Source organism: Lissotriton helveticus, chromosome 6 (assembly GCF_964261635.1).
Source record: "Lissotriton helveticus chromosome 6, aLisHel1.1, whole genome shotgun sequence".
In the NCBI taxonomy this organism is placed as follows: Eukaryota; Metazoa; Chordata; class Amphibia; order Caudata; family Salamandridae; genus Lissotriton; species Lissotriton helveticus.
In genome coordinates, this window is record NC_136067.1 from 1,052,150,303 (window position 1) to 1,052,164,509 (window position 14,207).

At 43.1% G+C, this 14,207-nt stretch overlaps 1 protein-coding gene across 1 annotated transcript in view; it reads right to left on the bottom strand.

Moving 5' to 3' along the window:
• The window catches only part of SHPRH (SNF2 histone linker PHD RING helicase), an 884,400-nt gene that overhangs the window by 151,675 nt on the left and 718,518 nt on the right, over positions 1 to 14,207 (bottom strand). The window contains exon 27 of the mRNA XM_078648685.1: positions 9,761 to 9,847. Within this exon, the coding sequence (XP_078504811.1) occupies positions 9,761 to 9,847 (87 nt within the window). The remainder of the gene's footprint in view (positions 1 to 9,760; positions 9,848 to 14,207) is intronic.

The following is a 14,207-nucleotide window of genomic DNA, read 5'->3' on the forward strand; positions in this document are numbered from 1 at the left end:
TTCTGGATGGTGTCCAGCTTGGCCCCCAGAAATGTTATCTGGTTTGAGAAAATTGAGGATTTCTGATAATTGACTGAGAGACCCAGTTTGTGGAAAAGAGATAGGCAATCATTTGTTGCATTCCCCACTAGGAGAGAAGATGGCGCCTTAAGCAGCCAGTCGTCGAGGTAAGGGAATATCGGATGACCTTTGCTTCGCAAGGCTGCTGCCACTGGAGTGAGGAATTTTGTGAACTTCTGTGGTGCCTATTTGAGGCCAAATGGAAGAACTCTGAATTGATAGTGGGTACAAGCCACTGTGAACCTTAGGAATTTTCTGTGTTTTGGGTGAATAGGGAGATGGAAGTATGCATTCTCGAGGTCCAATGAAGTCATGAAATCGCCCTTGTTGAGGCGTTGTAGGATGTCAGAAATAGTACCATTCTGAAAGGTTGGCTCTTTAGGATAGGCCTTCACTCTCCTGACTTGTTGCAAATGAGAAAGAAGCGGGAATAAAGGTCTTTCCTCATTTGGGAAAAGGGGACCTTTTCTATAGCCCCTTTCCGAAGCATTGCACGTGCTTTTTTGAGTAAGGGAAGGTGATGGGGGTGCGATCCCCTGGGAGGGGTATTGGGAGGTTTTTGGATGAAATCCAATGTGTGACCATAAGAGATGAGATCCAAGACCAACTTTTCTGAAGTGTTGTCGCGCCACTGGTCGATGTATTCTGAAATTGTCGCACCAATCTGGGGGGGAAGAGAAGCAGCTGGCACCCTGTTGTAATCACAGCTTGCGGCCGGTGTCACGGCCTTGGGATCCTGGCTTTCGTTTGGAACCCTTTCTGGAGAAACCAGCTGTATTCGTCTGGCGGTAACATTGCTGCTGATAACCTTGACGGTATTGCAGCTGATAGGTTTGAAAGGATTGGGAACGTTTGTAATTCCCTCTATAATTGGAAAAGCCCCTGCCTCGGGCTCCCCGAAAGGGAATTTGCTGTATTGTAGGGTTGCAAGCGCCTTAGCCTTGTCTGTATCTTTTTTGATGGAGGTAAGTGCCTCATCAATTTGTTTGCTGAACACACTGCCATCATAGGCCATTTCAAAATGTTGGTCTGAACCTCAGGGCAGAAATTTGTTGCCTTCAACCACCCTTGTGGCAATGTCCATAGCAATGTCAATGATTTCTGACGCTTCTCTTTCTCCTTCCGTGAGTATTTTAAGCAACTCATCTTTGCTATCTTCAGGGATGACCTCTTTCAGTGAACCAATGTCAGACCACATTTGTCTATCATAACGGGCTAAAATGGCTAAAGCATTTGCCGCCCGAACTGAGACTGCCACCATTGATGAGAACTTCTTCCCAATTGAATCAAGGCGTTTACCTTCTTTATCTGGTAGAGAAATTATAAGCGTAGCTGGATTTTTTGATCGTGTCTGAGCCGCCTGAGAGATCACCGAGTCCGGTTTAGGGTAACTTATACGACACGCGGGAGAGCCCTCTGGTGCTCTATATTTTTTATCCAACCTTGGAAGCACAGGAACCATAGAAGCTGGTGTCTTCCTGACTTTGATTCCTTCTTGCCAAATATAATCAACGATGGGTATTGATCTGACAGTTTTTCTTGCCTGGTCCTTAAAATCATAAAGGAAACAGTCTAACTGATGCACCACTGTAGGAAGATGAAATTTACTAGCGGCCCTATCCATAATGTTGTGAAATCCTCAGATATCCTCCGGAGGTGAATCCGAGGGATGATGAGGCAGAGGGGACGGGGTTGGTGCTATGTAGTCATCCCACTCATCCGCTGGTGGAGTAGGGTCTGGAATTTCCCATTCTTCCTGCTCCTGCTCCTCCTCCTCTGATGTAGTAGCGTCTTCTCTGGGAAGAAGAGGAGTAATGGGACACGGTGCCATAGCAGGAGTGGTCGGAGGTGGAGGCAGCGGTGCTTGTGGAGCCAGCTGCGGAGGTGGAGGAGGCAGAACAATATCCTCCTGAGGAGGAAATCTTCTTTTATAGTCTGCCAACATATTCTGGAGGTCTAGAATTGACCCTGGAGGAAATTGCGAAGGCTGCTGCCTAGGCTGCTGAAAGTATTGTTGGTACTGAACATGAGGGGCCTGGTAATGGTGGTAATATTGCTCCTCATCTTCATAATCATCATCCTCCTCCTCCTGATATTCAACATTAAGTTCAGAAGGATTACGTGCGGCTCGAAACTGGCCTTCGTCGCTTGGAGGTAGCAGAGAAATTTTTGATGTCCTGAAGTGAGGTTGTGCAGATTGCTGCAATGGAGTTTATGGAGCGGTTAGTCTCGTCGTCGACGGAGAACTTTTCATCGTGGACGGGGTCGTCAGCGGTAGAGTAATGCTAGTCGACGGTATGGACACAGTTGGTGGGATTGCCGTCAGTGGGACATCCCCAGTTGTCGATGGTGGCGTTCTCGTCGACGATGGTTTCTTCATCAACTATGGTATCTTCGTCAACGACAGCTTCACTGACAGGCTCGTCGACGATGAAGACTTTGCTCTCGTCAACGGTGTAGACGTCGACGATAAAGGCAGCGTTCACAGTAAGGGAACTTTAATACTTGCTGTTGACGTGGCTAACGCTGTCGCCGATTTCGTTGACGAGAGGGTCACAGTAGTCCTCGTCGAAGTAGAAACAGGCGTCGACTGTGAACTTGACGGTGAAGAAGACTTTTGGCCAGTTTTACCTTTGGAAAGGCCAGAAGACCCTGGTTTTTCCGCTAGCACTCCTGTAGTCTGAGGAGAACCAATCTCTGAGGAGACCTTAGGCTGTTTCTCCTTTTTTTGAGATTCCTTGGCCATATGAGAGACTTTAGAATGTTTCCTTCTCTCTCTGCAGGCTGACCCTCAGGCGTCCTGGGCCTCTTGGTCAACATAGAGGACGTGTTGCTATCCACATCAGAGGCAGCAGACTACTTCTTTTTTAGCCACATTAGAAGTCTTCGTTCTCTATCCCTCAGGGTTTTGGTAGAGAAGGTGCAGTAAATCTTGCATTGTTTTGTCTCATGGCTGGGATAGAGACAATAGAGACAGTCCTTGTGTGCATCGTCCACATGCACTCTTCTTCCCACAGGCTTTACAGGCTCTAAATAATCCAATTTTATCAGACATTCTTTTAAAAGAAATCTGAAAGAGACTTATCTGAGAAAGTGAAGAGAACTGAGCAGAGCTCAGGGAGACTCCCTTACACAACGAAGTGCGGTGAAAATCTGAGGGACTCAGCCTCTCTGGGGAAGGTTCTAGAGGGTGCTGGTTGCTGATTGGCTGAGTTTTCACTTTGGTCCTTTTTGTAAAAGGAGACTAATAGGCTATACAATATATGGATGCTACCATAATAGCCTATAGAAAGGCACTAATTTTTACTTACTACTTTGTTATTTATGTACCGTGGGACTCCCACTACTACGACTGGGAATGATTCAGGCATGTTAATCTATGAAAGATACCTCAATACTGGATAACCTTCCTACTAAAATACACAAAATGACGTCCCCAATAAGGGGTACCAAAGGGCCTGAAACATATGGAGGAATACCTGCAGGGTATACAGACGAAGTATCTTGGAGGACAGGGAACAATGAAAACAGTGCATCCGTACAAGGCAAGCAAAATACACAAAACAGAACCTGTATAGAAAAACAAAAGAACACCTTGCATCAATAAGCATTGAAAGCCAATAGAGCCATAAAACAATATGCACCCTCAAATAATGGGGGCCATAAACTGCCACTGACAGTTTAAGAAGCAATAAAAAGAAAATACATGTAGGACGCAGGAGAACCTCACACCGGGTGCCACCTATAGGTGAAGTGCGAACAGGTATCGACCTAGAGAGGCTCACATAGGAAAGAAAACAAGGAGACCATTCCCCGTAGAAGCCCAGTACAGGGGAAAAAAGTAGAGTGAACGATATAGGAAGGACTACAGGTTTCACTCCAAACAGACTACCCTGGAAATGGTGTAAAGCGGAGTCAGTGTGAGCATTAAAGAGATGTTGACCATCAAAAGGCATGCCCATCAAGGTAGATTGAACAGCCTTTGAAAAACCAGAGGTGCATAGCCAGGCACGCCGGCGAAGTGCCACAGAAAAATCCATAGGTTGCCCGACAATCTGTGGTATCCATGCCGCATCAAATCAGCAATTTAGCCGACTGACGCACATCCTGGACTAACTGAGTAAGAGTGTCCCGGGTCTCATCCAGGATGGAGGGGAGAAGGCGCAAACTGAATCCCACAACACATGAGAAAAATGGCCCAGAACACAAGCAGTATTAAGGGATCGTAAAGCAGGGATCGTAAAGCAGAAATAGTGGCAGAAAATATATATCTACCAAGAGTATCTAGACTCTTAGACCCCCTCTGGAGGGAAGGCAGGAAGGGCGGCAATTTCCAGGGAGGCTGTAGCAGCCTGAACTACAAAGCTGAGCAGAGTAGGCTGCCGTAAGAGGTAAACCGTCTCTCCAGGGGCAAGACGGTGCCTATAAGCTATAGACCGGTTTACTGTTGCCCCATGAAACGGGTTTAGCCCAAAAGCATAACAATATATCGAATAGGGCATCACTGAAGGGTACAAACTCGGCCCCCATCTGGCCTTGATGAAGCACCCCAATTAAGGGATCAACCGCCACCTGCACAGAAGAGAGCTGCAACTCCAAAACTACAGCAAGCCTCCTCAGCAAAAGCAGAGCGAGCCTCAGTAGCGTGGCCAGGAGGAGGAAACAAGCCAGAGGAAGGGGAAGAGTCAAGGCCACTAGCCTCACTAAAGCTAAGACACCCAATGAAACTCCAGAGAAGGCTGAGCAGTGGCACTCATGTCATCAATGACTTCACCAAGACACTGGTCTCCCGAGAGAAAAACAGCAGGGGCTCCCCTGCTGAGAAAGGTAAAATGAAAAGAGTAGCACTGCCGACGTCGATGAGGTGCCATCTAGGTGTTGGGGAGGAGAGAGACAGTAGCTGTGATTGGCGCAGATGGATCTAACACTGGCTTCACTGGTGGGAACCCCAAAGGCCTGTGTACTGGAGCTGATTTGGATCCGACCACGGATCCAGAGGGCCTCATTGATACCGAGGGAAGCCCCGCAGGCGTAGGGTGAGTCAAGGCTCCTCCGGCATCCTTGGAGCAGAGACGTGCACCAGAGGGAGGCAGAAAACCAAAAATAGCATAAATGTAGAGATAATATTCCCTCATACGATCCAGAATCGCCTCAGCACCGGCGAATACTGGAAGGCTCGGGCAAACTCTCACTCTGACTCCGCAACGAGTGTGTCAGACACGGCGCATAAGCGGGAAAGTCAGGGAAGACCGTGACTTAGATCGCCTTTGGCATGACGTACCAGTTGACATCAAAGATGAACAGCGCTAACGGGAAGGACTTTTAAAGTTGGTCCTCGAGCGGTCCTAGGAACAAGAAGAAGACCGCGTCAGACCAGGGGCCTTCAAACGCTGCGCTGCTATATATGGTGCTTCCGCAACACTGATGACTGAAGCTGAAGACAGGAGCCGAACTCTTCGAAAAGACGATGCACGCCGAGACACCACATGCAAACAGTATGAGGGTCTAGGGCCGACACTGTCTTCCAGAGGACATCCAGAAAAAGGCACACTGTGTCATCGACAAAGGTCAAGATACACAAAAAAATGGCCGGAACGGAAGAACCTGACGTCAGAGCATCAGGTGAGAGCTTATAAGGACTTGGTCTATGTCACATTCGATGGACGACATTGTTACAAAGTTGTTTGATGCCCACTACCGACGGGCAGAGGTACTGCTGTAGAAATCTTTCCGTCTGAGGATAATTCAAAGGTAAGGAATCTGCAACTAAATGTCTCTATCAGATAATGTATCCCAGTACCATGTGTATATCAATGTATAGACTAGATGGGTTACTGGTTTAATGGGTAGAAGCTATGCAGGGCAATTGATTGGTCAAAGAACAAGAAGCATGCACAAGGCTGAGAAGCCTCAGACTATCTGCCCCACAACACAGGAGTGAGCATGAAACATCGAGATCATCACCTGGATGCCCTTTACTTGTGTCCTGAATGGCCCATAGGAAGGCAATTCTCTGCCTTAGTTGTATGTGGGATTTCCACTAGTTTGTGGCGAAATCCAAGGATGATATCATGGTGTCAGTTGTCTGTAGGTGGTCAGTGACTGAATACGGTGAACTTGTTTTCAAGAGCCAATTGTCGAGGTAGAGGAATATATGTATCCCCAATCTGCAAAAGATTAACCGAAACCACCACCATCAACTTTGTAAATACCCGGCAGGCCAAGGTGAGGCCAAAGGACAGGACAGGAAAACTAAAAGTGTTCCATTACTACCACGAACCAAAGAAAGTGTCTGTGGGGCTGCAGCAAGGCCACATTAAAGTACACTTCCTGCAATTTCAAGAACGCAATCTAGATCCCTGGATCTAGGGCAGAGAGGCCCAGAGGCAGAGTCAACATCTTCACTTGTTCTTCTGAAGAAATGTGTTCAAGAACTGAAGTTTTAATATCGTACTAGACTTTCAGTCACACCAGCAAGGGTGCCACCTATACGTGGCCCCGTGCTGTCACTTCTGGAGGTGGTGCGAGGCTGCTGCAGAGTCTGAATACACCACAAACCTGCCCCCGAGCAAATGCTGAAAAGGTTCTAGAAGCTGTCTATCATCTGGGGGAATTCAAAAGGTGAGGAAGCTAGGATTAGAAGTATCCATCAGAAACACAATTACTTCAGCATAAGACAACAGGAAATCTATCACACGGACTACTTTCCGCCACCAGCAGTGCATTTTATCGTTCAAAATTTCCTTTATCTACATTCTGTGAATCAAAATGTAGATGCTATTTTTGTACATTTAAGTTGCAAATAGGTGCACCCACACTTTGGTAAATTGCACCCCTATAATTGGCATGAAAGAACCTGCTTTGCTTCTTTGAATATGTGTTCTAATGATTGTTGCAAATATATTAAACAAAAGTGGGGAAAAGAAATACACTCACCACAAACACAAATAGTACAAACCATAAAATAGCTAGGACAAAAATTAATAGATATTTATAAATATTATGCATAGCCAGCCATAAAAGACTAACACATCCAAATGCATTACTGGCAGTACCAGTACATATAATAAACTGGGAGCAGTAGAACGGCCTTCATATTCCTTTTTTTATTTATTTTTTTAGAGTTTTATATAGTGCAAACTAGACATGAGACATTGGGTATCAGAGCGCTTTACATGAGCACCAGTTCCGTTACAGAAGGACACATTCATTTTTGTTAGGCACGGGGAGATTAAGTGATTTACCCAGAATCACAGGCTGTTAAGCGTCGTTGCCTAGACTCAAACGTGGTTCCCCAGCTTCAAATTCGACCGCTCTAGCCGTAAGCCTACATCCTCTCCCCTCTGTTGCATTAAATACAACCCTGGCTTGGCTCTATGTTTGTTTTCACACCCACGAGTGAACTTAGCTCAATGCATCAACGATTTAATGTGAGAGACAGCTTATTGTAGCCCCGCAGAGCCCCACCCAATATATAGTTGAAATGGCGTCAATGCATTTGGGTCACTAAGAGTCCCTAAAAAGGTATCAAAGGACACCGTGGTAATATGAAAAGCCAATTTTGTTCTTTACAATATCACATACACAAACAGCACTAAAAAAATATACTTTATATAAAAGTGTTTATTTCAAGTCTCCTCCTCTTGCGTAGCATTTTTAACATAAATCACACAGCGTATTATTAACCCCTTCCCTGCTGGGCACATTCCCCTGCTGTGCTGGAGGGAGGGGGGCACGCGCAGCTCCCCGGTGCTCATGACGAGCTCAGCTCGTCATGCAGCACAGTGCTCGTGTGCTCATGACGAGCTGAGCTCGTCATGACCACAGCCGTTTCTTTAGAACACTCGCACAGCAGGGGAATTATCCCAGCACGCGAGCGTTCTAAAGGCCATGCAAGGGGTTAAAACAGCAGAAACGCATGTTGCGAATGGGAATACAATTTCCTCAATTTCTACCCTAGTTTAAATGTGATATATCAACTTAACACCAAAAACCTACTTCTATGCTCTACACTTGAAGAGCATGGAGTAGCTTTACTTGCATCTAGAGTTTCCTAGGGGAATCGATATTCCGCATGCCGGTTTCCAGCAAAAATGCTGTAGTTATCAAAAGTCAGGGTGGTAGTGTTCCCTACAAAAGGAAAATGCGTTGCATCAGCCCCTCTCATCCTGGACTTGGCTGGTTATCAGCTTTCTGCATAAAGCGTGATGTAATCTCTGCAATTTGCAATCAAGATCTTCTCTGGCAGTATCTTGCACAATAATCAGGGCTGAAGGACCTCTCCTGAAAAGTGGAGAAGAGGCAGGCATTTTATACGCTATCTTATCTGTGATGGTGATTTCTGACATAACTTCAGGAATGTCTGGCATGACATTCGTGCAGCAAGATGCAAGTCTTAGATGCATTCTTATAAACAAAGAAAGTAAAAACATGTCAATTCAGACTATACTGTTTATGTTACTTGTCTGACCTTGAAAAGGAGATATCAAGGCACTTTTCCTAGAATGCTGTCGCACCAGGTGTTCCTATTGATTTAATTCTCTGAATGGCTTGACACTTTCACAGAAAAAGAAGGACACACGACATCTAAGTCACAGGCAATCATGTCAGTAATTCTGCAAAAGATATAAAGATTGGCGGATCAGCCTGCTCAAGATGGAGCCCGGCGTTATGGACTTTGCTTAAGTACTCACAGGAAGGAAATTCCCTATGTAATAATTATCAGAGAGAGAATGAATAGGAAGGAGTCAACTGCAGGGAACACAAATCACCCATCTCCTGTAGAAATAACATCTGCTGAAATAAGATTTTTCTGCCAGCAACAAATCTACCAAAATGCCCGATGCACTGAATAACGTAAACAATATATTTATTCTCAAAAGCCTTTGTGAAAACAGGACCCTCTCACTTTGCAGAATTCCTGGTTGCACATTTAACTTTTGCTATCCACTATCAATATCCCTACATAGAATTAGAACTGCTGGAAATGTGAGGTGTGGCCCTTTCCAGCCACTGTATTGTAACCTCAGTCTCAGCTCAATACAGGCATTGAATTGAGTCTCAAGAGTGGGTCTCTAATATGAACTCATCCTAACGCTGCTCAGACTCTCCACCAAGAGCCACAGATGTGACAATATCTAATCAATATCTCCCACCATTGCCCAGGAAAGCTTTCTCAGGAGGAGTGCTGCAATGAATTCCTCTAGTAACCTTGGGCTTCTAATTCCATCCCTCAGGATTGATATAATGACAACCAGTGTTTTACTCAAGTATGATCAACGTTCAACAAATATTATGATCAATATTAATCATTTGGCTACAGTGCTGCGCCCAGGCCAATGCTTTACTTTTTTAAATATGTGATTAAGTAAGACAATCTTTGGCCCTCTGTCTACTTCTTTAACACAGGAAACATGATGTTTGCATGTTTGTTTTCTTTGTATTTTTTATACAATGGTTGTGCACAGTTACTGGTTACCTTTTTAAACCTTTTTCAACAATATAGTGATTTTTGCTTTAATAAAAAGAAAGAAAAAAGTAATAGGCGGCTTCTAGATTTATGTTTGATATCAGTTTGATAATGGACAATTTTTTTTAAAAGAGGCGTGAAAACAATGAATAACTGAACATTAATATTATGCAATACATACTATTTTTTTATGGTGGGACTAGAAATGCAATACTTTACATGTTTTCTCACCTGAAATTTCTGAATTTTGTTGATCTGAGCAAAAACCAGGTTGTTGTCCTGTAGCGCTTTTGCGATAATATCCAGGACATCTTGCCACTGGAAAATATAAAAGATTGAGATTTCCACAATTATTGTTAAGGAAAATTGCATTCCAAATAATTATTCCACATTCGAGCATATATAATCAACACTTGCGGATTTTTATGCAGTAATTCACGAAATGTGATGCCCAGTAATGTACACAGATAAAAGAAATTCAGGTTCGCGAATAAGTAAACATGGATGTAAACATGCAGATGTTAGTTGAACAAAGATATTCCAAGCAAAGGCTATACCTCGCAGGCATTGCATTTCCCAAAACCAATGAAGGTCTTTCTAAGAAGTACAATATTTTACTAAGTTCAAAGAAGCCATTGCATATACCAACATTAAAACCCTCCTAACAAAGTTTTTCACATGTATGCTATAGATTACTTTAAAAGACTATCTGCCATAGGAGCATTAATGCATCTTCGTAAAACATGCATGTTAATTCTTCATAGTGTTAGTAGAAACAAATACCGTAACTCCTCAGCTTATCAGAACTGGAATACTAAATGAATCAATAACATTAAAATATTCGATTGAGGAAAGCACTGAATATGGTGTAATATTGTGTTAACGATATTTAAAGCTTGCTAGATGAGCATAATACCATTCAACTACACTTCAAGATAGGTTTAATTAAAATTGTTATTCTATTAAAATCAGCAAGTATTTAAAAAAAAGATCATAAGACCAGTTAATAAGAACAATTTAAAAACAAGACGAGCCACTGTCAATAAAATGGACAAATAAATAAGTATGTTAAAACTCTGATTTGGCACAAGAAATAGCTTTATCGGAGTGCCAATGACTGCACTCTTTTCTTTATACGCACCGGTAATGTGATATGCCGGGCACTGCCTGCATTCTAACAACATCAGCTTTTCGCCTCGCAACATTAAAGTCAGATTAAAATTTGTATATGCCACTGGAAGTGTTCTTAGCAAGGCGGAGATTTAAGGAGCAATTTGTCATTCATGCGGCAGTTGAAGGAAATGTGCTTTTGACCTCAGATTAATCCTTTCCGTTCAGGTTGCCGAGGTGTCACTTTTGTCTAGGGGCCAGAGTTTGGTTCTGACTGAAAAGTCTTGTTTGTTTGACACCCAAGTGGAGCTTATGCAATTCTTCAGGAAATTGCGGATCAAAGCTTTCTTTCTGGGTAAGGAAAACCAAAAAGTTTTTCAGGATTAAGACCTCCTTCTACCTTTAATCCACCTTCTAACCAAGTCCCGGTAGAATTGTTGGCCATTGAATCTATGGTATTGAAAGATGTGTTTTCCCTAAGTAACAATTTTGAATATATACCCTATAACATCTCTTTTAGTGAGCGCCAGGCCTTGACCAAATTGAAATCCAACTCTGATGTCATAATAAAGCCGGCCGATAAAGGTGGGGGTATAGTGGTGCAGTCACAGATTGACTATAAAACTGAAATAACTCGCCAACTCTCAAATGCTAACCATTATCGTCTACTTAGAACTAGTCCTCTGACAGAGATTCAAATTTGATTCTCAACAAAACATCTATGGCTAAAACTGAAGGTTTTCTTACGCAGAAAGAATTCATGTTCCTTAATGCTAAGTCACCTCGTACCCCTGTATTGTACACTCTTCCCAAGGTACACAAGTGTGCTCTCCACCCCCCAGGCCGACCCATTGTTTCAGGGTGTGGGTCGGTCCTGGAACCGCTGTGTAAATACATTCACAGATTTATTAAGGATTCTGCCTGCTCCACTCGCAGTTATGTGAGTGATAGCGGCGATATTATCTCTCAATTGGAGGTGATGCAGTTCTGCCCTGCAACTGAATTGTTGGTGTGTATGGACTTAGAGTCCCTATACACCAACATTCCTCAGTTGGAGGGGATTGAGGTGATCCGCAAAGTCTTGGACACACGGGCTGCCCCTATGCCAGTCCCGACAGAATTTATTGTGGACCTTTTGACGATTTCTTTGACAAAAAACTTTTTTGAGTTTGACGGACAATATTATTTGCAGATTAAGGGTACATCTATGGGGGCTTCTTATGCCCCCAATTTTGCTATTTTGTTTGTCGATGACTTTGAACAACGCTTTATTTATGACTGTAACGTTAATCCTTATTTTGATAGCGTTCGCAATTGGCGACGCTATATTGACGACATTTTCTTTATTTGGACTGGCACTAAAGATTCCTTGGGCACATTTTTGATCTGGCTCAATTCTTGTTCAAATGACCTGAAATTTACATCCAGTTCTAGTAACTGTCAGGTCGATTTTCTGGACCTCACTATCTTTCCGCATGAGGGGAAGTTAACCACCAAATTGTTTACCAAGCCCACGGCCCGGAACACTCTTTTAGAGTATTCCAGTAACCATCCACGGGGGCTCAGAGATGGGCTCCCATTCGGCCAGTTCCTACGTATCCGTAGGAATTGTTATTTTAAGGATGACTATTTTCGCGAGGCCGAAATTTTGTCTAGGAAATTACAACAACGTGGGTATCCTCATAAATTGGTCAAGCGCTCGATGAAACAAGCCTGGTATAATCATCGTGACCTCCTACTTATTCCCCAAGTTAGGAAGCCCATGACCAGGATTCCATGTGTGACAACTTTTTGTACTCGTAGTAACCAAATTACCAAAGTAATTAAAAAATACTGGCCGTTGGTTGTATCCACCGGTATCACTGAGGAATTACCGCTGTTTTCTTTTAAACGAGGAAAGAACCTTCGTGACCATTTGGTCCGAGCGGCACTACCTCGTCATGAGAGCCCCACCATAACATCCTTGTGGGGCTTAAACAAAACTGTGGGACACTACAAGTGCGGCGGCTGCCTCATGTGTGTGTCCTGTGTAAATACGAAACAATTTGTACATGGCAATATCAAGCATGACTTACGGAGTTTTTCTAACTGTAATACGTCGAACGTCATATATGCAATTTGGTGCCCGTGTGACCGGATATACATTGGCCAAACGACACAAAAAATCAAAATACGTCTTGGCCAACACAAAAGCCGTATTCGGTGTAAAACAGAAAATGCTCCACTAGTGGCCCACTATTTACATTACGATCACGCACCTGATGACATGTGTTGGCAGGTCATTGAAGTGATTAAAACTCCAGATCGAGGTGGCAGTATCTGAGCGATATTAAACCGAATGGAATGTCGTTGGATGCTTAGGTGTGACAGCATTAATTCAGGCCTGAATTCAATGAAGGAGTGCCATTCAATTATAACTTGGTAGTCCTGTACACCTTCTTGACCTGTTCCTCTTTTCTGGATCTGTTTTTTAGCATAGAACTGTTTGTTTGACCTATGAATTATACTGCATTTGTGATATGTGTCTTGTAATTGTTCTACTTAATGTAACTGCCTTACATGGGGATTATCTTTTGATGTATTTACTTTGAACTATACCCTTAGATATTTTATGCGAGTGATTGCTGTAATGTTTCAATTGATTTGTTTTTTCCTTGGTGATATGATGACTTTTTACTATATGTTTTCCTTACATCTGGTTTAACCATGATGTTTGGTTTGTTAATCTATACATACAGTTGTTTTCTCTGCACCATAATGCATCTCTGTAACTAGACCTTTTTAAAGGAAAAAACTTGTTCTTTCTATTTTCTTTGTTGTAATTACTCTACTACATTAGGGTCTTTTGTAAAGATCGAGTTAGCCCTATGCATAAAATACTATAGCTCTCTAGATAGTTCTTAATCACGGCGATTCCATGGTTACTGACGTATGATATGTGTGCCATTTAGAAATGCTTTCTGCATTTCATTTTTTCAATGTATAGATTATGTGCACACTATTCCATTACATTGCTAATGGTGGATTTACTTCTATTTCACCTCAGCATGATAGAGAGTACCTTTGCTTTCGTGGGTGCCTCCTATTCCATCTCTTTTTCCCTGTTTTATAAACATGGAATATCATGCTTGAACTTTTTCAGTCACATAACTTCACACATCATAAATGGTAAGAGATTGAAGCCCCACTCACTATTCTTTTAACTATTTTTGCTCCCCACAATTAATAAAAGCAATGATAGCGGGCCTCTTTTGTAGAGGGTGCCATTCTTTGCATTTTTAACTGTTCCAAGAGGTCTCCTGACTTAGAGGTTTTCCCTCCTTTCTCTATTTCTATATCTGACGCCGGCTCAAACATGCGACGAGTCTAGTAGTGCTGTGAATTTTTCCGGCATAACCAACGGATTAAGTAGGTACTTCTAATTTGTTTTAATGTACATTATTTTGCGGCGGTCGTGTCATTTAGTAGGCACAACTTACTTTGAGTGAAACGCTACATGCGTACTTCAGTATAACAGGATCTAGTTCTCGGACTACTTCCAGGCGCATCAACAGCGTGGGGCTTGCCT